Raw genomic sequence first — 23,314 nt, forward strand, 5'->3', positions numbered from 1 at the left:
ATTTCACAGTTGAAAGAACGCCAATGATTTTTAGGAGTGTTTTCTTTGTTCAACTTTCTCTACAAGCTATTACAGTAAATCTCCAACACAATCCAGCCATAAAGTCCAGAAAATTAGGCGCATGTTTACAGAGAGAACTTAAATGGCAACACCGATTGATCATGCAAGGTTAATGACCCTGTTATTTAACATTTAGTTTTATGCTATTTACTTTCAGAGGCACATTGAGCTGATTAAAACACACTGATAAAAATATTCACAGTCAAAGCAAAAACCTCAGATGGGACATTTAACCTGCCTCCAGTGCCTCTACAACCAAACAGAGGTGTAATGGAGGGGAGCGCGCTGGTTTGTTTCGTTGCTTCACTATTTAGTTGCCGACTGAGAAAATTTAACAGCTTTGAAAGAATAACCTTTCAAAACCTTGCATTAATTTTTGAAGCTTCTACGTGTACTACTATGGTTACAATGAGATGAGGTCCCACACTCATACCAGATCTTTACACAATTGTTCAGCTCGTCAACAATTAATACAAAATCTACAAAAAGAGGGAGACGAGATGACTGTAAAAACAGCACCAGACTAATGTCTACTTGGCTTTAATACATTTCTGCTCTTTTGAAAAAGAAAGAGGAGAGATCCGAAAAACAAACTGATACAGATGAAAGCAATCTAAGACAATTTTGTAAAGAATGCAAAGTGATGGAGACCTAAATGGAAGTGTAGTGTAAGTCGGTGAACAAAAACCAGAAATATTTTTGTACAACAAGAAGTTGGAAAAAGTTACAGTAAAATTTCTCTGCTGAGATGATTCAAATAATTTTTTATTAATAATCCTACAAAGACACAATCCTTTAGGCCATAGAGTCAAGTACTCAATGTCAGCAATGTAAATACTCAGAAAGGGAACATACTAATTCAGAATCATTGCACAGAAAATGTGATTGTGGAGTTTAGAGGGCTTAGAAGTTAGATAATATGTCGTTTGAGACAAGTACATTCAATGAATTTATTCCTTTGCCTGACTTCCCAAACAGGAAGGGGTGACACAATACACAAAGTAATTGAGGTACAGTGAAGGCAAAGGGAAATAATCTGTGTTTTTAGAGGGTAAAAAATTTAGATAGGCATACAGAGAGGGAGAGATTGTCTGAAGGAGTTGCTAAGCCTGGGCGTCACGCATGCTTAACCTTGCGCCAGCATCTGTGCGATGCATCTTGCATGTCAATGACAGAGGAATATAAGCAGAGAGGGTTCTAATCAACCTCCAGTGTACTTGCAGGGGGAGTGGGGGTGGGTGTGGGGCACAGCAGGATGTGCAGTTACGTTAATGTATTTAAAATGACAATGCAAGTTACACTGGTGCAACATCGAGCAGTACATATCACTAACAGAGATGCCCCACAAATCAGAAACCCTTTGAAAAAAACAGCAAACAGTGCTTTGCATCAGTATTTACGTACTTTGTACTTTTATGTTTTGTCACTTTACAACGACGACAGGCGTGGTAAGGCGTATTCGTCACTTCCTGTTTTCGCTGTTGCACTCGGTGGATTGTTTGGTGTGTGAAGGCTCTCTCGTTTGATCTGATTTCTCTCTACTCTGATATCTTTTACTTGTTCTAATACATAAGCACGTTAAAACACTGTTGCTGCATTTCACGTTTGGGGACTCTCCATGTTTTACACGGTTTTTCTAGTAGTGGTAAGGGGTCGCTAGCTTAGCGTTAGCTTTAGCTCCATCATGGCTACCCGTTTTGCTGTTTCTCTCTCTGAGACTCCTCCTCTCTCCTCCTCTCTGTGCCAGATGTTCAGTTACTCCTCTGCCTCCTTTAGTGATAATGGTACGTGTAATAAATGTAGCATTTTTGTAGCTTTGGAGGCGAGGGTGTCGGAATTGGAGGCCCGGCTCCGCGGTGTTCAAAAACCAGCAGATTGCCGAGGCCCCTTAGGTAGCGCGGAGCCACCGAGGGTAGCTCCCCGTAGCAGTCCTCCAGCAGACCCCGCGCAGCCGGGGCCTCAGGCCGGCTGGGTGATGGTACGTAGGAAGCATAGTCCTAGATCCCAGCCCACAGGTCACCACCAACCCGTCTGCGTTTCTAACAGATTTTCCCTGCTCATCGACACACCCGCTGAGAAGCCAACTCTGGTAATTGGCAGCTCCATAGTCAGAAACGTGGCACTAGAGTCACCAGCGACCATAGTCAAATGTCTGCCAGGGGCCAAATCCTACCTGAAACTGCTGGCTAAGGATAAGATAAGCGTAGATACAGTAAGATTGTTATTCACCCTGGCGGTAATGACACCCAGTTACGTCAATCGGAGGTCACCAAAGTTAGTGTTGCTTCGGTGTGTAAGTTTGCCAAAACAATGTCGGACTCGTAATTTTCTCTGGTCCCCGCCCCGATCTGACCAGTGACGACATGTTTAGCTGCATGCTGTCATTCAACTGCTGGTTGTCTAGGTGGTGTCCAGAAAACGATGTGGGTTATATTGATAATTGGCAAACATTTTGGGGAAAACCTGGTCTGATCCGGAGAGACGGCATCCATCCCACATTGGATGGGGTAGCTCTTCTTTCTAGGAATCTGGCCGAATTTATTAGTTCTCCAAACCTGACAACCCAGGGTTCAGACCAGGAAGCTGGGTCGTAGTTTAACACTCCTCTGCAGCTTCTGTACTGCTACCCCCCAACCATTACCCTATTAAGACAGTGTCTCGCCCACGGCCAAAATTGAATAGATTAAAAAATAATTTAAAACGAGGAAATCGGGAAAATCTCATAAAAATAAACACAACTCAGACCGAAAAGAAAAATAAAACAATTAAATGTGGCTTACTGAACATAAGATCTCTCTCTTCAAAGACTTTGCTAGTTAGTGACCTGATTTGTGAAAATCAGATTGATTTATTTTGCCTCACAGAAACCTGGCTGCAACAAGAGGATTATGTTACTATAAATGTGTCAACTCCTACTAATTAGTTAAATTTTCACATTCCTCGGAATACTGGGCGAGGAGGAGTTGCAACCATCTTTCAGTCCAGTTTATTGATTTGTCCCAGACCAATCAATAGCTACAACTCTTTTGAGTATTTAATCCTTAGTTTTCCTCATCCAAATTGCAAAGCACAAAAAACCACTTGTTTGTTGTTTTGTACCGTCCTCCAGGCCCTTACTCTCAATTTTTAGATGAGTTTTCAGACCTTTTATCTGATTAAGTGTTAAATACAGATAAGGTTATTATAGTGGGGGATTTTAACATTCATGTTGACACTGAAAGTGATAGCTTAAATATAGCCTTTAATGCTATCTTAGCCTCAATTGGCTTTGCTCAAAACATTAACAAACCTACCCACCTTTGTCTTCATTCTCTGGACCTTGTGCTGACATATAGCATTGAGTGTAAAGACATAACAATATTTTTTCATAACTCTGTCCTGTCTGACCATTTTTTAATGACCTTTGAGTTTAATTTAACCAAGTACTCCACACCTGAAAGAAAATTTCATTACAGTAGATCATTATTAGACAATGCTGTAACAACCTTTAAAGAATCTGTTCCACTTTTGATTTCCTCATTATCACAGAAAAACACAGTGGAGGGCAATAATTTTGTTTCTTCCCCTTCACAAATTGATTCTCTTGTTCATAGTGTTTCTTCATCCTTGCGTAGTGCATTAGACAATGCAGCCCCCTTCAAAAAGAAGGTAACTATTCATAGGAGGCTAGCTCCCTGGTTTAATTCAGAGCTGCGTACTTTAAAGCACAATGAGAGAAAATTGCGCTATACACACCTAGAGGATTCCTACTTAATCTGGAAAAATAGCCTACTGTTGTATAAAAAGACACTTCACCAAGCTAGAACAGCGTATTTATCATCATTAATAGAAGAGAACAAGAATAATCTTAGGTTTCTCTTTAGTACAGTTGCTAAACTTACACAGAGTCATAGCTCTGTTGAGCCATCCATTCCCTTAGCTCTCAGCAGTCATAACTTTATGGGATTCCTCTTAAATAAAATTGATTCTATTAAAAAGAAAATCTTTGACATACTCCTGAAGATGATTACTTCATTCTCAGCCAGTGAGACAACATTGGAAGTAACTGTAGAACCTGATCTGTGTTTGGACTGCTTTGATTCTGTGGAGCTTCCTGAGTTATCAGAAATATTAGCTTCATCTAAACCTTCAACTTGTATGTTAGACCCAATCCCAACCAAATTATTAAGGAAGTGTTCCCACTGATTACCAGCCCCATTTTAGATACGATTAATCTATCCTTAGTAAATGGATATGTACCACAGGCTTTTAAGGTAGCTGTAATTAACCCTTTCCTTAAGAAACCTTTGCTTGATCGAGATGACTTGAAATATTACAGACCTATATCCAATCTTCCATTCTTATCTAAAATTCTTGAGAAAATAGTTGCTAATCAAATGTGTGAGCATTCACACAGCAACGACCTGTTTGAAGAGTTTCAGTCAGGCTTCAGAGCTCATTATAGCACTGAAACAGCTCTGGTGAAAGTCACTAATGATATTCTTATGGCCTCAGATAATGGACTTGTGTCTGTACTTGTCCTGTTAGATCTCAGTGCTGCATTTGATACAGTCGATCACAATACTCTCTTAGAAAGGCTGGAATATGCTGTAGGGATCAGGGGAACAGCGCTAGGCTGGTTTAAATCTTATCTGTCTGACAGATTTCAGTTTGTTCATGTAAATGATAAATCATCTTTAAACTCCAGGGTTAATTGTGGAGTACCACAGGGTTCAGTACTCGGGCCAATTCTCTTTACTATATATATGCTTCCAATAGGTAAAATTATCAGGCAACATAGAATAAATTTTCACTGTTACGCTGATGACACTCAGCTTTACTTATCCATGAATCCTGATGAGCCCAACCAGTTAGATAGACTACAAGCATGTCTTGAAGACATAAAAACTTGGATGACTTTAAATTTTCTGCTTCTAAATTCATACAAGACAGAAGTTGTTCTCTTTGGACCAGAGTTTTTAAAAAAGAAACTGCTAAGTCAATCACTTAACCTGGATGGCATTAAATTGACCTCCGATAATAAAGTAAAAATCCTTGGTGTTATTTTTGACCAGGACATGTCATTTAAATCCCATATTAAACAGGTTTCTAGGATTTCCTTTTTTCACCTCCGGAACATTGCCAAAATTAGAAATATCCTATCCAGGAGTAACACTGAAAAACTAGTCCATGCATTTCTCCTATTTTAGCTTCCCTTCATTGGCTCCCTGTTAAATTTAGAATAGAATTTAAAATTCTCCTCCTCACATAGCCCTTAATGATTTAGCTCCATCATACGTCAGAGACCTGATTGTTCCATATGTTCCTAACAGAGCACTTCGTTCTCAGACTGCAGGTTTACTGGTGGTTCCTAGAGTCTCTAGAAGTAGAATGGGAGGCAGATCCTTTAGTTATCAGGCTCCTCTCCTGTGGAACCAGTTCCCAGTTTAAGTCCGTGAGGCAGACACCCTGTCTACTTTTAAGGCTAGGCTTAAAACTTTCCTTTTTGATAAAGCTTATAGTTAGAGTGGCGTAGGTTATCCTGAGCTATCTTCATTATTTTTTACCTCCGTCTTCTTCTCTCCCTGTTGGATGGAGTAAGGGGGAGGCAGGTTTAGCCTAAACCGGCTCAGTTATGGTTGAGGTGCAAACACACCCTCCATTTCTGCTACCTGTATGACCCCCTCTCTTTTCCAGTGGTTATGGTCAATTTGACAGAGAGAGGTATCCCAATCGTTGTGGTTTTTAGTATAACAATGGCCATCTAGATGGACAAACTGTCTACTTTTAAGGCTAGGCTTAAAACTTTCCTTTTTGATAAAGCTTATAGTTAGAGTGGCTTAGGTTATCCTGAGCGGTCTCTGTAGTTATGCTGCTACAGGCTTACGCTGCTGGAGGACATAATGACCACTTTCAACCTCTTCGCTACATTCTCACACTACTCTCCAATTATGCATTATTGCTGTTATTTCAGCTTTTAACTTTGTTTTCTCTCTTTTCTCTTCCTAGAAGCTACACCTGGCCTGACTCTGTCTACCTGTGACACCTTTCTGGAGAGGAGCATCGTCCAAGCTTCTGCTGGCAACAACTTAATGTTCACCCTCTACCGATGATACACTTGGCCCTGTCTTTAAGTGTTTAACCCTTTCTCTCTCCTAGACATGGCAATTGACTGAGCTTCTACTGTGATTAACTCTATGTGCTCTCTTTCAGACTCTAACCTTGAAAACTGGCTCAGAGTTTATCTGTTCTTTCTTTCTAGGTGAAACGACTAAAGGAGCTACATCCATTAACATTTACTTTTCCTTCCCATAGAAAGGACTCCTGGATCAGTGCTTCTTTGTTCTCTTTGTGTCTCTGCTCTGTTCTCTCAAACCCCCAGTCGGTCGTGGCAGATGGCCGCTCACACTGAGCCTAGTTCTGCTGGAGGTTTCTTCCTGTTAAAAGGGAGTTTTTCCTCTCCACTGTCGCTACATGCATGCTCAGTATGAGGGATTGCTGCAAAGTCAATGCCAGTGACTGTCCACTGTCTCTACATGCTCATCTGGGAGGAGGGAATGCTGCAAGTCACTGACTGGATGCAATCTGCTGGGTTTCCATAGATAGAAAAACGTTTTATCCAATTTGAGTAAATAACTGAATCTGACTGCACTGTTCAATGATTAGGATTAATTGCAATGTATGTACCTGACTTTTGTGAAGTGCCTTGAGACGGACATGTGTTGTGAATTGGCGCTATATAAATAAATTGAATTGAAAACTGAATTGAATTGAATGACAAACTTTAATATATTTTATGTGATAGACCAAGACAAAGGCGATACATAGCATTTAACCAGAAAATTTTATTTTTCCACAATCTTCCACATGTTTGCTTTGTGCCATACATGATTTGTGACAAACTATAAATGGGACTTTTTAAGGATTTCTTTCAACACCAGCTTTCTTCTGGCAACTCTTTCATATAATCCACCGGCATTGTGGTGTGCACGACTGAAAACTGTCCTGTTAACGGCTCATGTGTCCTGCCACATGAGCTGTGAATCTCTGCAGCTCCTCCAGAGATACTATAGAGCTATGGGATGATTCTCTGATAGATGTTTGCCGGTCAGTTTAGGTTGAGAGCTATGTCTTGGTAGGTTTGCAGTTGTGCCATACTCTTTCCATCTTAAGAGGATAGATCGAACAGCGTTATATCAGGTGTTCAAAGCCTTGGATATTGGCTTATAACACAAGTATGCTTTACTGGCCGTCATGAAGATCTTTAGGGCTACGTGGTGGCTCAGTGGTTAACACTGTTGCCTTGGAGCAAGAAGGTTTACGGTGTGAATCCTGGCATGGACTTGCATGTTCTCCCCATGTATGTAAGGGGTCTTTCCAGGAACGCAGGCTACCTACCAGCCCAAAAGGATGACTCTCTCGAGACAACTGGCTCAGTGGGAAGAGGAGCCATCTTGCAATCTGAAAGTTGTGGGTGCTGGGTACAGCACCTTGGCTTGTTGGTCTGCCCCATGATGGACTGGGGCAGACCAGGAGGTGAAAAGCAGAGGTCGTAGTACACAGACTAGCTGCCATAATACCTATTTTAAATAGACTTTATTAACTAAATAGGCAACCTGTAAAAGAAATTAGTTGCCTTGGATTTCATTAAGGGGTACCAGATTAACATACCTTTGAAAATAATGCATCATTTTCCTTCACTACTTACAACTCCAATAAAATACACTGCACAGAAAAATAAAGGAAACACTCAAATAACACATCCTAGATCTGAATGAATGAAATATTCTCATTGAGTACTTTGTTCTGTACAAAGTTAAATGTGGTGACAACAAAATCACACAAAAATCATCAATGGAAATCAAATTTATTAACCAATGGAGGCCTGGATTTGGAGTAACACACAAAATTAAAGTGGAAAAACACACTACAGGCTGATCCAACTTTGATGTTATGTCCTTAAAACAAGTCAAAATGAGGCTTAGACACGTGTGTGGCCTCCACGTGTCTGTATGAACTCCCTACAACGTCCGTTTTTTTGAATGAAATTAATATTTTGTTTTCATTATTAGAGTATTCAGGCTTGTGGCATGACCAATTACAATAAATGGACCTTTGACTATTTCAAAAGTGTCATTGGGGACCTTCAAGATTTATTTTTGAGTACCCCTGGTCTAAGGCAAGCTTTTTTATTACCAGAGAAATTATTTCGCCTCACCAGACAAACAGAACAGTTTAACTGAGCCTGCATATTCACCGGCAGCTTTCTGTTTTGCGGAAATCTTCTCAGGTTACAGGAAGTCTCTGTCAGCACGAGCATCCCTTACTGTGGTGTGGTCTTTGGGCATAGCTTAACATGTTTGGAGTCGCCATGGGCAACAAGAAAAACTTCCTGACTAAACCACAAGAGCAACCACTAACAGAAACAAAGTCTGGCGGCACGGATAGTGGTTTTCAGTCACGGTGAGCATAGCCTCAGCCTCATGCATGGCACGACGCTCTGAATCCTTCACACTCCAAATGTCAGTATCTTTATCCCACTGCTAAACTTGATACACTCACCTTTACTTTAGGGAAAGTAAGAGAAAGAGCAGAGGAGACAAATAATATGAAAAGGAGGTGACTGTATTTCTAATTAAAACAGGAGCTTTCAGGGACAACGATGGGGTCCTGAGGGAGCAGCACGGTGTGATAAACTCACTCATCCATAAAGCTATTGTTTTGTTTTTTTTAAGGGTCGTGATGACACACTTCCAGGATGCTGAGCTATCTGATTTAAACAGAAGACTTCTGTCACATCATCTCTCCTTAAAAACCGCCACACACTTTACGAGAATGTTTTAGACAAGGCCCTGTGTTGACTGACATCCCATTTTTCTGCCTGCGTCGATCACTGACTGTTTCTGTAAGAGGGCCCCTGCTTTGATAGCACTTCTGTGGAAAGTTACATCTCTGACAGTGGGGATAAGAGGTAGACAGAGGGATGCTCGAGCATAAAACAGGACTTTTAACAGCATCTATACGTTCGGAAAGCTGTTTTATATCAGTCATTACTTTAAAGAGACAGCATATGAGAACATGCTTTCTACTAGGCTTTTCTTGTAATCTCAGACGAATGATGATCTGAGACCCTTCAGCAGCAGTTTGAAATTTGTACTCTTTTACAAAACATCAGAGCTGGTGAAAGACAACAACAGAGTGATGTCAGTCCTCTGTGTTCTCGGTGCTGTTCACAAGCATCCCATGAGAGCTGGAGAGGCTATTAGCTGCGTAATAATCACTGGATGTTGTAGTTTGCAATCACGCAGAGGCAGTGTGACTGGCAGACAGACAGATGGAGGTTGATTTTGAGGGCCCAAACATATGGGTAGAGTGCTATGAGCAGACGGCTCAGATGGGATTACAGATTTACACCAACAGTGTGCTCTCTATTAAAAGTCATAACAGACCTCCATTGTTGCATGGGGACTTTAACTGACAGGATGTTAGTTTCACGTGTTTCTTCTGTATGGGATGCAAGAATTTTAGATGACCCAACTGTGTAGAATAGAACAGACTTTACTGTCATTGTACAGCTGGGTACAACAAAACTGTGGGTACAAAAAAACAAAAGTGCAGTGTGTAAAACATTAAAGATTGTAAATATGTAAGATAAAAATACAAAAATATGAACACTGCACAGAAATGCACACAATAATATAAAAATATACACAAAAACAAATATCTAGTGTACTCAATCAACAGAGCTGATTTTTGTGTTCAGTTGCGGTTCTTGATCACAGCCTTTTTAAATGATCGGTATCCAAATCTCTGACTCAATACCTGTTGATGTGTTTTCTATAATTTTGTCAGCTGCACCACTAGTGAGGCCAGCAGCTGTGTTGCACAGCCAGTTTTTAGTAATTAGGGCCCATTTTCATGTGCACATCTGGGAAAACAGTTTTTTAGGCTGTGCCTATTATTTTGTTTATGTAACAAATCTGTGGTTTTCCTTAACAATCTAAGTGTTTTCCATCCTTTAAAGGAGAGTCTGTCTTGACTGCTGCGACTTCCTGTCTGTGTCAAGTGACTTGCTCTGCAAACTGTGCTCAGACAGCTTTGGTTGTGAGGAGGAGCATCCCCGTCTCGATTAAATGTGCACCTCAACTTTCCTGTTTCCACCAGAACTGTCCGTCAGGAGCTCCACAGGGTCAATATACACGGTCGGGCTGCTATAGCCAAACCTTTGGTCACTCATGCCAATGCCAAACGTCAGTTTCAATGGTGCAAGGAGTGCAAATCTTGGGCTGTGGACAATGTGAAATATGTATTGTTCTCTGATGAGTCCACCTCTACTGTTTTCCCCACATCCGGGAGAGTTACGGTGTGGAGAAGCCCCAAAGAAGCGTATCACCCAGACTGTTGCATGCCCAGAGTGAAGCATGGGGGTGGATCAGTGATGGTTTGGGCTGCCATATCATGGCATTCCCTTGGCCCAATACTTGTGCTAGATGGGCGCATCACTGCCAAGGACTACCGAACCATTCTTGAGGACCATGTGCATCCAATGGTTCAAACATTGTATCCTGAAGGCGGTGCCATGTATCAGGATGACAATGCACCAATACACACAGCAAGACTGGTGAAAGATTGGTTTGATGAACATGAAAGTGAAGTTGAACATCTCCCATGGCCTGCACAGTCACCAGATCTAAATATTATTGAGCCACTTTGGGGTGTTTTGGAGGAGCGAGTCAGGAAACGTTTTCCTCCACCAGTATCACGTAGTGACCTGGCCACTATCCTGCAAGAAGAATGGCTTAAAATCCCTCTGACCACTGTGCAGGACTTGTATATGTCATTCCCAAGACAAATTGACGCTGTATTGGACGCAAAAGGAGGTCCAATCCCATACTAATAAATTATTGTGGTCTAAAACCAGGTGTTTCAGTTTCATTGTCCACCCCTGTATATTCTACTGCAGAGAGCTTGGATGTCATTACCTTTAAGTACAATGGGATGGGCTGAAACTCAGTATCAACAAATGCCTAAACTCAAATAACTCAGATTAGTATCAAGGACAAAACAAATCCTGAATAGGAAAAAACACCAGCTCCATATTGTTTTTCCAGAAACATATTTATCCTGTGGGCAAAATATTTTGTTTATGCCACAAATTGTGTTCCTGTCTGTTCTAATGAGTACACCTCTGACAGTTTTCAATAACCATGAACAGTATAACAGTTTGCGTGTGTACCGATTTATTTTTATTGTAGTACTCGTGTAATGCGATGCACAGCGAAAGCTGGAGTGGCAACCTGAATTGCTTCTGTCAGATAAACGCTCCCAGCATGCACTGCTCTGCCTCAGTCTGCGCAGTGCTGCATTGGCAGCCTCCTGGAAGGATCATGAGGTGTTTCAGTTCTGAAGTGTGTGTAAGTGTGCGTGCAGAATGATAATCCTTACAGAAACCAAACATCCATTAACTCCACCAGATTGATGGGCACCAGATGAACTACAACCCTAGAAAAATGACACATATCTCAGTAGTACTAAAACTACAATTTGGCCATTTCACAGTTTCACCATATTGATTCTGAAAAACAAAGTTAAGAGTTATATTTTGGTGGAATTGCATGGAACAAGATGTGCTCTAAGAAAAAGTGAGAAATAAAGACTCTCAGTATTGTAATGCCTCCCAGGCAAAGTTTGCTCCTTATTGTATGACACACACAGAAAGGAGGAAAATAGGAATCTGCACTATGTGCTGCAATGCTGCTCAGTCAGGACCACAAACCCAGAATTATGTGGACTGTGTCCTCTGACAGCCAGTGACTCAAACCTACACTCGCTGAACAACTGCAGTACACAGTCAGTGGTCGTGTACTGTCACTCCTAATCAAAATCAAATGCAGACCATAACACAGGTAGAGACAGATAGAGGTGGGAGGGGAGGGATCGAGCAGTGGTGCCTTCTGTGAGCTACGGAAGGTGTTCTCTGGATTACAGGTGCAAAGACTGTCACATACTCTGTCATATACTGACACATGTAGAGTGTTTAAAGTCGGAAATTAAGGTTTTACAAAATATTACGGGTATTTTTAAAACAGGATAGTAGGGATATTGTTACTTGCATTTTGTGAATGAAACTACAGTAAAAGGACACACAAATATCAAGGCAATCTTTGCTTAATTTGAGCATCTTAAAAATAGCATGACTGTCATGGTAGCTAAAGCTTTCTGATTACAGACTTCTGCTACCAACATAAATAATGTGAAGTGAGAAACTATTGAACGCAATTTGTGCCCCCAGATAGTAAAGCCAGCAACAATTCTTATAAACAGATATGCACCAATGAGACAGAGACAATTGAGATTTGTCAAAATCGGAATCACCAGTTCGGAAAACAAAGAAAGGTGGATATTGAAATAGGCCAGATCAGAGCATTATATTTTTTTTTACTTGCTTCACAGTGATTACCTCCTGCAGTACCAATATACCCCTCCATGTGTCCTACAGACATGCCAACATTGGCTGTTTTCTGTACACACTGGGCATGTTTTGCAGCCCAAAACAAAGGGTTGTGTGCATGCAGAGTACTGTCTCTGCAAATCAACTTCTGGTCCTGACTTATAGAGGTCTTCATGGTCAAGCCCCAACTTATATCAGTGAACTCTTATATCCGTACAATCCCCCCAGGTCTCTGAGGTCATGCGATAAAGTCCTACTGGCTGTACATCACACAAGGCTGAAAACTAAGGGTGATAGAGCTTTTGCAACAGTAGCTCCCTGACTCTGGAACTCTATCCCCTTGTGTATAAGGACTGCAGATTCGGTGGTGTCTTTTAAAAAACAGCTAAAAACTCATCTTTTTAGGCTTGCGTTTGGTTAGTTTATTTTTGATTTTATCTTATCTTCTATTTTACATTTATAAATATATTATTCCAATTGTACTTTGTATTAGTGTTGTGAAGCACTTTGTGATCTGTCTTGAGAGGTGCTATATAAATAAAATTGTACTTACTTGCAAACACACCTAAAACAAAAAAACTATTATATATATATATTTTTTTATTTATTTATTTTATTTTATTTTTTTCCCCACCACGTTCTGTTTCAAAATGTGTATAATCATCTGTCTTATTGCTCTTCTACTTTTCTATCATTAACTGATGGAAAAATATTGCCGGTTTATGGTTTTTTTACTAAAGTTTAAAGTGGACACATGTTTTTAAATCCTTCCTGTTCACACTTAAATCATTCAGTTGTGGTCTATATAAAGTGGAACTGTAATGCTTTGGTCTGAACACCTTGTTATTGGAGCTCCACAGGCTCCTCTTTGAGATTCATCTGAGAGCAACTCGTTTTGGTGCCATCTCTTTAAATGCTGTTGAGGCGCTTAACACCCCACCCCCAACAGGTCAAGGTGCGCTCCACTTTAACCTATTCAGCCATTTTTGTAGTTTGATAACAATTACCTAGTGCCGCAGAAACATGACAAACAATGCAAAACATTTATATAATAATACTACTCAAAACACACACTACGGTTCTGTCCTCGAGCTAAAAGCAGCACACAGCTGGAGAGACTAAATTCAACTTTTCTGCACTCCTACAGACTCCAAGTACACAACAAAATGTATTTAAAGGCTAAAAAAGTGGATTTTGCATATGTCCCCATTAAAGTACCGGTCCAGGTGAAATGTCCTGCAGAGAAGCAGGTAACTCCCAAATATGGGGAGAACTTAACCGTCATCCTTAATTTATGATTAATACTGAATTTATCTTGTTGAAGGATGCACCTTGTCTGGCCAGTCCATCAACAGCCAGATAACATACTTAAGTACTTATTTTTCAATTTCTACTCAAAGTAATTACAAAAAAAAACTTTCCATAGCCACATACATCCTCTTGCATTAACAGTAAGTCTGTCTGGTTGATTTTACATTTACATTTGGGAAACTTATTCATTTAATCCTGAAAACAATATTTATTTATTTATTTATTATCTCTGGTTGAGATATTATATAGAAAAAAGCAACATTAGCAGAGGTCCACATAAAATTTACAACAACCTTTCAGGTTAATTATACAGATGGGAAAATGTTATGTTGTCACATATTAATATAAGTAGCGTAACATTTGTATATCCAGGGAGGCTATACAAATATATTGTATTTATATATTTATGGTCAGCCTCTCACACAAACAGTGAACAGAGATGCATACAAGCCAGTTGCTTCCAGAGCCCTACATCTACTTGGGCTCGACGCCAGAGCCCCTTGTCTACAGGGGTCCATTCTAAGGTCAACACAACAACACTGTAGACTAATGATCCAGCAAATTCCCTCAGTCCCACTCTCTCTCCTCCTCCTTCGTTTTCCTCAATCTATTGCTACCCTTCATCTCTCCCGCTCTCTGATCCCCTGCTGTGCTGCAGAAATGAGAAGCAACTGAAAGCTCAGCAGTGGCAGGCCTACTCTGCTTCTTTGATACAGACCACTGATAAACAAGCCTGCTTGTTATCAGACAACAAAACTTTCCCTCTCTTGATTTTTTTTTCCTTTTTCATGGAGTATCTCCTTGCTACCCACCCTTCTGTTCTGTGGCTTTGGCACTGAAAGCCAATGAACCTTGACTTGTACAAAGAAATGTAAACAAGGATAATGAGTCGCCTAGCAGCAACATTATCTGAATAAAAAACTGGGGAATTTCTAATTTCTTTTGTATTTTTTCCTTTTTTTGTGATAATCAAGATGGTATGATTATTTAGTTGTATATATACATATACATGAATACACACCAACACATCGAAGTTGGTGGGAAGGAATGGTATTGCCGAACATTATTTATAAAATAAGAAAATTGGACTGTGATTCATCTTCATATATTCAAATATCAAATAAAATATTTTGATTAAAATAAAAATAAAAAATATCCTGAACCAAAATAAATAAGGTGAAACTGAATTTAAGACATTTCTTGAGCACTGTGTGATAAACCTTCGCACATTCATATCTGTAAATATCTTACGCTTAAGACAGGGTGTCTCTGACCATTAATTTTTAGGTCTTACCACATATTCTCAACTGGATTTAGGTCTGAACTTTTGCACACTTCAGCACATAAATATGATTTGACCTAAACCTAAATTATAGCTCAGGCTTTATGGGGTCATTGCCCTGCTGGAAGGTGAATCAAAATCTAAAGTGTTTCACAACCTCTGACAGGTTTTCTTCCTGTATTTAGCTCTCTCCATCTTCCCATCAACTCTGATCACTAACAGGTGTGGATCTCTGCAGCTCCTCCAGAGTTACCATGGGCCTCTTGTGGCTGTTTTTTTGAATAATATTCTCCTTGCCTGTCTTGTCAGTTTCGGTGGATGGCCATGTATTAGTGGGTTTGCAGTTGTACCATAATATTTCTGTTTTTCAATGATAGATTCAACAATGCTCCATAAGATTTCCAAAGCTTGGCATAATGCTTTAAACATAACTCTGCCCTGAACCTCTCCACAGCTTTTTTGCTGGCCTACCTGGTGTGTTCTTTTGTCCCTTTCTTAGGGGGAACTGAGAAAAACGGGCTTAATACAAAGGCAATTTTTAAGTTTTTTAGTTGTAAAATATTTTCAAAATCATAAATTGTTTTCCTTCCATTTGACTTGTACTACTTAGTGGTGGGCTACCACACAAGAAATTAAAAGATTAGTGAAACGTATCACAAGGGAATGAAAAGTGTTTATGTGCAACCAATATTTGCCTTTTTTGATTATGATTTCCTTATTACTGATGAAAAGCACAATTTTGTAAGTTGTCGTCAATGTCAAGGCCACAGTTTTCCTTAAAACACTTTAAGGATATTAATTGTTACAAATCCAAAGATGTTAAGGCATCCCAGAACAGACTGTCAGAATGTCTCTTGGACAACTTCTACAGAATAAACATCAACTCGTGTCTTTCCAGCAGAGATGCAGTGTTCACGGGAAGTGTCTTTCTGGCATGCGGCAACCTCTCCATCACTGCCTCAGTCAATACATGCAATAAGCCAATGACAGAGCAAAACCCCACTGTTTAATCCTTTTCATATCGATCCAGAATAAAAAACTAGGCTATAGGTCTGAGATGAACACTCAGTCACACTGTTGACAAACTGGATTCAAAAGATACAATAAATGATTATCTGTCCTTGAATGTACATTAGCTGAGGCACAGACATATGTTTAGCATATATTTCAGTATAGGTTTAAAAACAACACACTGCAGATAGATATTTGACTTCCTCACAAACCTAACTAGTTTTCACAACTCCTCCAGTTCAGTCCTCTATAACCCAGTCCAAGACAATTGAACAGTCACCCCTATCATGAAAATATCACAGAAACTTAAAGAGAAGGTCCTACTTCAGCAGTTATTTGTTGCCATGTTTTTACAAAAGGCAAGTGGCATAACACTCATCAAAAACGAGTGTGTTTATAAGTGGACTATCAAGTTAAAAGTGCTGTTTTTTCTTACTGGTTAAACTACACTCTAATTGAACAAAAGATTGTATGTGCCAAACCTTTCATTCTCACAAATGTTCTTTTCTAACAGCTAAAGAACAAAAATCTTTAAATGAGAGCTGCATTTTGAGAATTTACCTATAATAAAATAAAGTTCTGAGAGAAAAGAATATAACTTAATAAATCAGTTAGCAAGGTCAGGTTGTAACTATCTATTTATTAATTGTCGCCATTATGCAATACCAAATGAGTATCTTTTTTTTTTTTCTAAAAACATATGATTAGTTTCACTAACGTGATTGTGAATTAAGTGTGAACTGCATGTAGAACTAGTTCATTTTAAGGGTAAACTGTCACAACACTGATGATATAATCCGCCTAATCAAATGGACCCAGTATCTAAGTTTATGAATCTGTTGCTTTTAGTAATATTGCTTTAACAATGTCTTTTTTTTTTTTTTTGATTATCTTTGTATGTTGTATGGGTGATTGTTTTGCTGGATGTCAAAGACAGATCTCCATCTCAAAAAGGTGATGGACAATTAAGCTATTTTATCTGATTTACTGGTCTTACATACCATCTACCCAGTCAGGTATGCCTTTTTTCTGCCTTAATCTTTTATCAACAACCTCTCCAATGTTGTGAGGTTCACTCTATCCTTCCTTTCAACAGTACATAAGCTAGTGTAGTTTTTCATCTTCTTAAGAGGTATAGAACAACTACAGCAATCTTATTTTCGGGCAAACACCAATGAACACTAAAATAACAGCGATGTCTCTGCCAACTTAAACAAGAAAATATCGTTTTTCTACAGCATTAGCAGAAAGGTTCAGCAGGAAAAAATGCACAGACTTTCATCAGTTGATATCTATACGGGATTAAACATCTGCACTATCCAGGTGTATGTCAGTGCAGAAATAAAGGACGCTAAAAAATTAAAACCCACCACTGCCTTAGAATGGTCAACTTTCTGCTCATACACCATAAGATATTTTGCTTCAAGTTCAGAGGCTTAAACAATAATACATCATTGTATGTGAGGTATTCTGAAATAATAAACTTTATTTTTTATGAGCAACAGAAAGGACTACATTATACAGGTCCTTCTCAAAATATTAGCATATTGTGATCAAGTTCATTATTTTCCATAATGTCATGATGAAAATTTAACATTCATATATTTTAGATTCATTGCACACTAACTGAAATATTTCAGGTCTTTTATTGTCTTAATACGGATGATTTTGGCATACAGCTCATGAAAACCCAAAATTCCTATCTCACAAAATTAGCATATTTCATCCGACCAATAAAAGAAAAGTGTTTTTAATACAAAAAACGTCAACCTTCAAATAATCATGTACAGTTATGCACTCAATACTTGGTCGGGAATCCTTTTGCAGAAATGACTGCTTCAATGCGGCGTGGCATGGAGGCAATCAGCCTGTGGCACTGCTGAGGTCTTATGGAGGCCCAGGATGCTTCGATAGCGGCCTTTAGCTCATCCAGAGTGTTGGGTCTTGAGTCTCTCAACGTTCTCTTCACAATATCCCACAGATTCTCTATGGGGTTCAGGTCAGGAGAGTTGGCAGGCCAATTGAGCACAGTGATACCATGGTCAGTAAACCATTTACCAGTGGTTTTGGCACTGTGAGCAGGTGCCAGGTCGTGCTGAAAAATGAAATCTTCATCTTCATAAAGCTTTTCAGCAGATGGAAGCATGAAGTGCTCCAAAATCTCCTGATAGCTAGCTGCATTGACCCTGCCCTTGATAAAACACAGTGGACCAACACCAGCAGCTGACACGGCACCCCAGACCATCACTGACTGTGGGTACTTGACACTGGACTTCTGGCATTTTGGCATTTCCTTCTCCCCAGTCTTCCTCCAGACTCTGGCACCTTGATTTCCGAATGACATGCAGAATTTGCTTTCATCCGAAAAAAGTACTTTGGACCACTGAGCAACAGTCCAGTGCTGCTTCTCTGTAGCCCAGGTCAGGCGCTTCTGCCGCTGTTTCTGGTTCAAAAGTGGCTTGACCTGGGGAATGCGGCACCTGTAGCCCATTTCCTGCACAAGCCTGTGCACGGTGGCTCTGGATGTTTCTACTCCAGACTCAGTCCACTGCTTCCGCAGGTCCCCCAAGGTCTGGAATCGGCCCTTCTCCACAATCTTCCTCAGGGTCCGGTCACCTCTTCTCGTTGTGCAGCGTTTTCTGCCACACTTTTTCCTTCCCACAGACTTCCCACTGAGGTGCCTTGATACAGCACTCTGGGAACAGCCTATTCGTTCAGAAATTTCTTTCTGTGTCTTACCCTCTTGCTTGAGGGTGTCAATAGTGGCCTTCTGGACAGCAGTCAGGTCGGCAGTCTTACCCATGATTGGGGTTTTGAGTGATGAACCAGGCTGGGAGTTTTAAAGGCCTCAGAAATCTTTTGCAGGTGTTTAGAGTTAACTCAATGATTCAGATGATTAGGTTCATAGCTCGTTTAGAGATCCTTTTAATGATATGCTAATTTTGTGAGATAGGAATTTTGAGTTTTCATGAGCTGTATGCTAAAATCATCCGTATTAAGACAATAAAAGACTTGAAATATTTCAGTTAGTGTGCAATGAATCTAAAATATATGAATGTTAAATTTTCATCATTACATTATGGAAAATAATTAACTTTATCACAATATGCTAATATTTTGAGAAGGACCAGTAAATAGCTGGTTGACCTACCAAAAACAAAGTTTTTATGATGTTGTCGATAGCAGGTAGGGGACAGAGCTGGGATGGAGCAATGTTTATTTAAAGATGGAATCAAGAACAAAAATTAGACATAAAAATAAACAAATATATGAAAAACCAACTACATAAGTAGCCTAGTAAAATTAGAGACGTTTTTTAGTGGATATTTTACAACATTTTAATTAAAAAAACAAAAACGGAATACATTTTTTTAGGTTTCATTCCCATAAACTAATGTTTTAACTATTAGGCTCGCCTTTGTAACTCTCCCAACTGAAGCTACAATAAAAGCTCCTGTCTCATGGGCATCCTGGATCAAACTCAGTTTGAAGCCTCGATCAAACACAGCTCATCCCTAACAAGCACCAGTTCAGCTGTTTTCAGGTGAGCCTATATGGGCACAGGATCGCGGTCTGCTGTCACACATTTCACCCACGGCTGCAGGTGAACGAAGCGACCCCTAAAGAGCCACAGAGCGGCTACGGAACAGACAAATGCTCGGACTTTCTCTTTGCAGCTTTCGGGCTGTGAACGTGCGGAGTTTCGCTCCGCATGCTTAAAAATAAACAGTTTATGTTCCATCAAATCCAAGCGAGTGTCGCAATGCAAAAATACATGTTGAAAATACAAAATTTGTAGTAAAACATGCTGAGAAAAGCAAAGGCGTCACAAGGATGCTGCTAGATTTAGATTAAACACGTCTCAGAATAAATACAAAAAAAACCTGGATAAAACTGAAAAGACCTTCGGACCATACTAACACCTTAACCTTCTGACAAAATGTCTACATTTCCTTAAATAAAGGAAGCAGTGAACTTTCCAAGGCTTGCAGAGCGCTGAGCACAGAGCTCCGTGCCGCTAAGTGAGTCTCCTTGTGCCCTCCCCTGCCGCAGCTCAGCGTGTGACTGCCCCCCGGCCGCTCATGAACTTCCCTCACAGCCGCTGTTTCCTCCCCCATAAATAAAACTTACTTTTCTCTGGCTTGGCTGTCGGACGGCACGTTGCTGCTCTTGCCTTTGGCGTACATGCTTGCAGAGAGCCTCCGATTGTCACGCACCTGTCAACCCATCACAACCTCCTTGGGCACAGCCCCGTCACCATGGCGACACAAGCAGCGTCGTCTCCCATTGGATGTCCCGCTGTGCAGGACCGCCCTCTCTTCAACCGCCCAGCACTGATTGACAGTTTCGAGCCACGCCCACTTTAAATGAACCCCACCTCTTATTCTCTCTCTCTCTTTCTGTCCTCTCCTTCCTTCAACTTACCCTGTAGATCTGTCTTTTTCTATCTGCCTGTAAGCATCTCTCTCATTCCTTCAGTGATTGGAAAGGTATTCCTAACATATAGAGTCCGGCACACATATTCTCCCAGAATGCATGCTCACATACACATATCTGCAGTACCTCCCTCATATATTCTTCTCTGAGCGGAGTGGGGGATTTGAAACCGTCCAACTAGGATTTTAAACAACTGGCTTTGGCTGTTCCCTTTATAGTCAATCACACCCTCTGCTGACACACTCACAGCAAAAACAACACAACTATAGTTCCATTACTGTTTTACATACAAGTGTAAGGTCATCCATTAAGGTGGGGGGCATGTTAGGAGCCAGCGACCAAAAGCATAGTTTATATATTGCTACTTCACCTCTGGCAGGAACTGTTTGGGATATCCAGTGCAATGTGAACATCTTCGGGTCTGTCAACCCCCTCCTTGCCAATTTGTACCCGTATTTTGTTCCCACATTTCTGTCCCTCATAGTTTGCTGTTCAATCCAAACTGTGACGGACCTCCTGCTGTTCGATATTATTTACTGGAGTCATGCAAGCATATTGTCTTGTGTTAGACTATGTGTAGAATATAGAAAATTACTTTAAATCCTCAGTTGTCAAAGTGGGTAGGAAATGTCCCCCAGGTGGGTAGTAACTGCCACACGTTCTTCCTATTCTAGGTCAAGTATGACAAAAACCATGGTTCTCTGTCATGGGGATCTTTAAATTGCTCTTAGCCTATTGACTGCTCCTCTGGGTTGGGAGTCAGTCTCTGCCTTTAACAGAGGAGTGCAAGTGAAAATAAGATGGAGTGGGAGATAGATAGATTGATTGGGACCTTGTCTGCAGTGAATCGGATGGTGCCCTGGTCTTTTAATGTGAAGAAAGAGCTGAGCCAAATAGCAAAGCTCTCAATTTATGCAACAACATCCTCACCTATGGTTATGAAATGTAGGTCATGACCCAAAGAACAAAAACCTAGCTACAAGCAGATTAAATGAGCTTTCTCCATAAGCTGATCAGGCCTTAAACATGGGGTGAGGGGTTCCATCATCTGGATGGACTCACACTACAGCAGCTGATCCCCCACATCAACAGGTGTCAGTTGAGGTGTTTCAGGTATCTAATCAGAATATTTCCTGGATGCCTCCCTTTGCAGGTTTTCTGGGCATGTGTACTGGGTGCAGACCCTGGGGGAGAGCCAAAACAGGTTGGGGGGACAATATTTTGATTGCGGCCTGGTAGAACCTAGGATTCCCCCTGAATGAGTTGGAGACTGACACTGGGGAGTGGAATGTTGGAGTCTTACTCCCTGACCTGTTACCCCCACATCCCAGTCTCGCAAAAGGGGCAGATAATAGATAGATCATGCAGCAATTATGCTTCACAGAATTCTGCAGAACCAGTGGTGTGGCTGCGTCTTTTGATATGCAGCATAAAGTGCTATGTCATGCTGCTGTCCAGTTTGGCAGTTGACATACAAGACAGTTCAATCTGCTGCCGTAGTGTACTTATTCATCCGAAAGAAAGGAGACAAGAGAGAAAGATGAAGTGCAAAAACTGTTTGGTGTCATTCAACGGTTACAGGCTACACAGACTATCATACAAGGTGGCTGATTCCCAAACACATGTAAGTTCTGGAAAGACACAGATTGTTTCAGTGTGATTGTGTGAGCATGTGTGCGCTAAGGGCACAGCACAGGGGCAGCAGTGTTTGTGCTTACGCAATGCTCCTGCGATGTGACCTAGTTGGAATGGATGTATGCTGCCTCATTCCCTCCTGTTTTCCCTCTCTGTGCCTGTCTCTCCCCCTTTCCCTGAATGTCTCATCCTTTTTTCTTGACTGAAACATATCATGTTCTCTTTTTCTTCTCTGTTTTTCGCCCTCTTCCCTTCCACCTCCTCCCACATGCCAAAGGAACCCCCCTTCCCCCAATGAAAAAGGGAAAAATGTTCTATTTCAGACTACCAAAACTTTCGGTTTTGGGATCAGTCCCCAAGGGTCGATCACCATGACAACCAATCAGAGGCGATAAGCATGTGTTTCAGAGGATGGAGAAGGAGGAAGGAAGAGGGACAGCACAGGGCAAAATTAACTGAAAGCAGGAAACATAGATGGAAAATATAAAGGTAGATTTTAGGAAAATATGTCATATCAACAATATTAGTCAGATGGATGGATGCATCCATCATCTATGCATGATGCATAGATCCATCATGCATGATGGATAGATAGATATTTCACTTTTCTAATCCTGAATTCTTAGCAATTGAAGTGGTTTTGCTGATCAAAACTTGTAGCACAGTAGCCTCATTAAGACAACAGGACTGATAGCAGAGGCTTCATTCTGATCATAATTAATGACCAACAATTACAGCACACTGATAACTGAAAGTATGTTTCATTGGAACTTAGATGTTGACATTTCTGAATTTCATTCATTCATCTTTTACACCGCTTATTACATAGTGGGTCATGGGGAACCTTGTGCCTATCTCCAGCAGTCTACAGGCAAGAGGCAAGGTACACCCTGGACAGGTTGCCAATCCACTGCAGAGCAACACAGAGACATACAGGACAAACAACTATGCACACACACATTCACACCTAAGGGTAATTTAAATTTATCCTTCATGTTTTTGGACTGTGGGAGGAAACCGGAGTACCCGGTAAGAACCCACGCATTCACGGGGAGAACATGCAAACTCCATGCAGAAAGACCCCAGGGAGTCGAACCCAGGGGGTTGGAAGTTGGAATGCTGTCTTAAAGAGTTTAAGCTGGCTCACA

General features: G+C 40.7%; 1 protein-coding gene across 2 annotated transcripts in view; it reads right to left on the reverse strand.

Annotated features, from left to right (window-relative positions):
- Nucleotides 1-20,580, reverse strand: part of LOC124877503 (single-stranded DNA-binding protein 2) — a 98,453-nt gene extending 77,873 nt beyond the window's left edge. The window contains exon 1 of one of the 2 annotated variants that reach the window (XM_047380742.1): nt 20,226-20,580. In XM_047380742.1, coding sequence (XP_047236698.1) covers nt 20,226-20,281 — 56 coding nt within the window. In that variant the 5' untranslated portion in view covers nt 20,282-20,580. The remainder of the gene's footprint in view (nt 1-20,225) is intronic. The other variant, XM_047380743.1, reaches the window with a different exon arrangement.
- Between the last annotated feature and the right edge of the window lie 2,734 nt (nt 20,581-23,314).

Source organism: Girardinichthys multiradiatus, chromosome 12 (assembly GCF_021462225.1).
Source record: "Girardinichthys multiradiatus isolate DD_20200921_A chromosome 12, DD_fGirMul_XY1, whole genome shotgun sequence".
In the NCBI taxonomy this organism is placed as follows: domain Eukaryota; kingdom Metazoa; phylum Chordata; class Actinopteri; order Cyprinodontiformes; family Goodeidae; genus Girardinichthys; species Girardinichthys multiradiatus.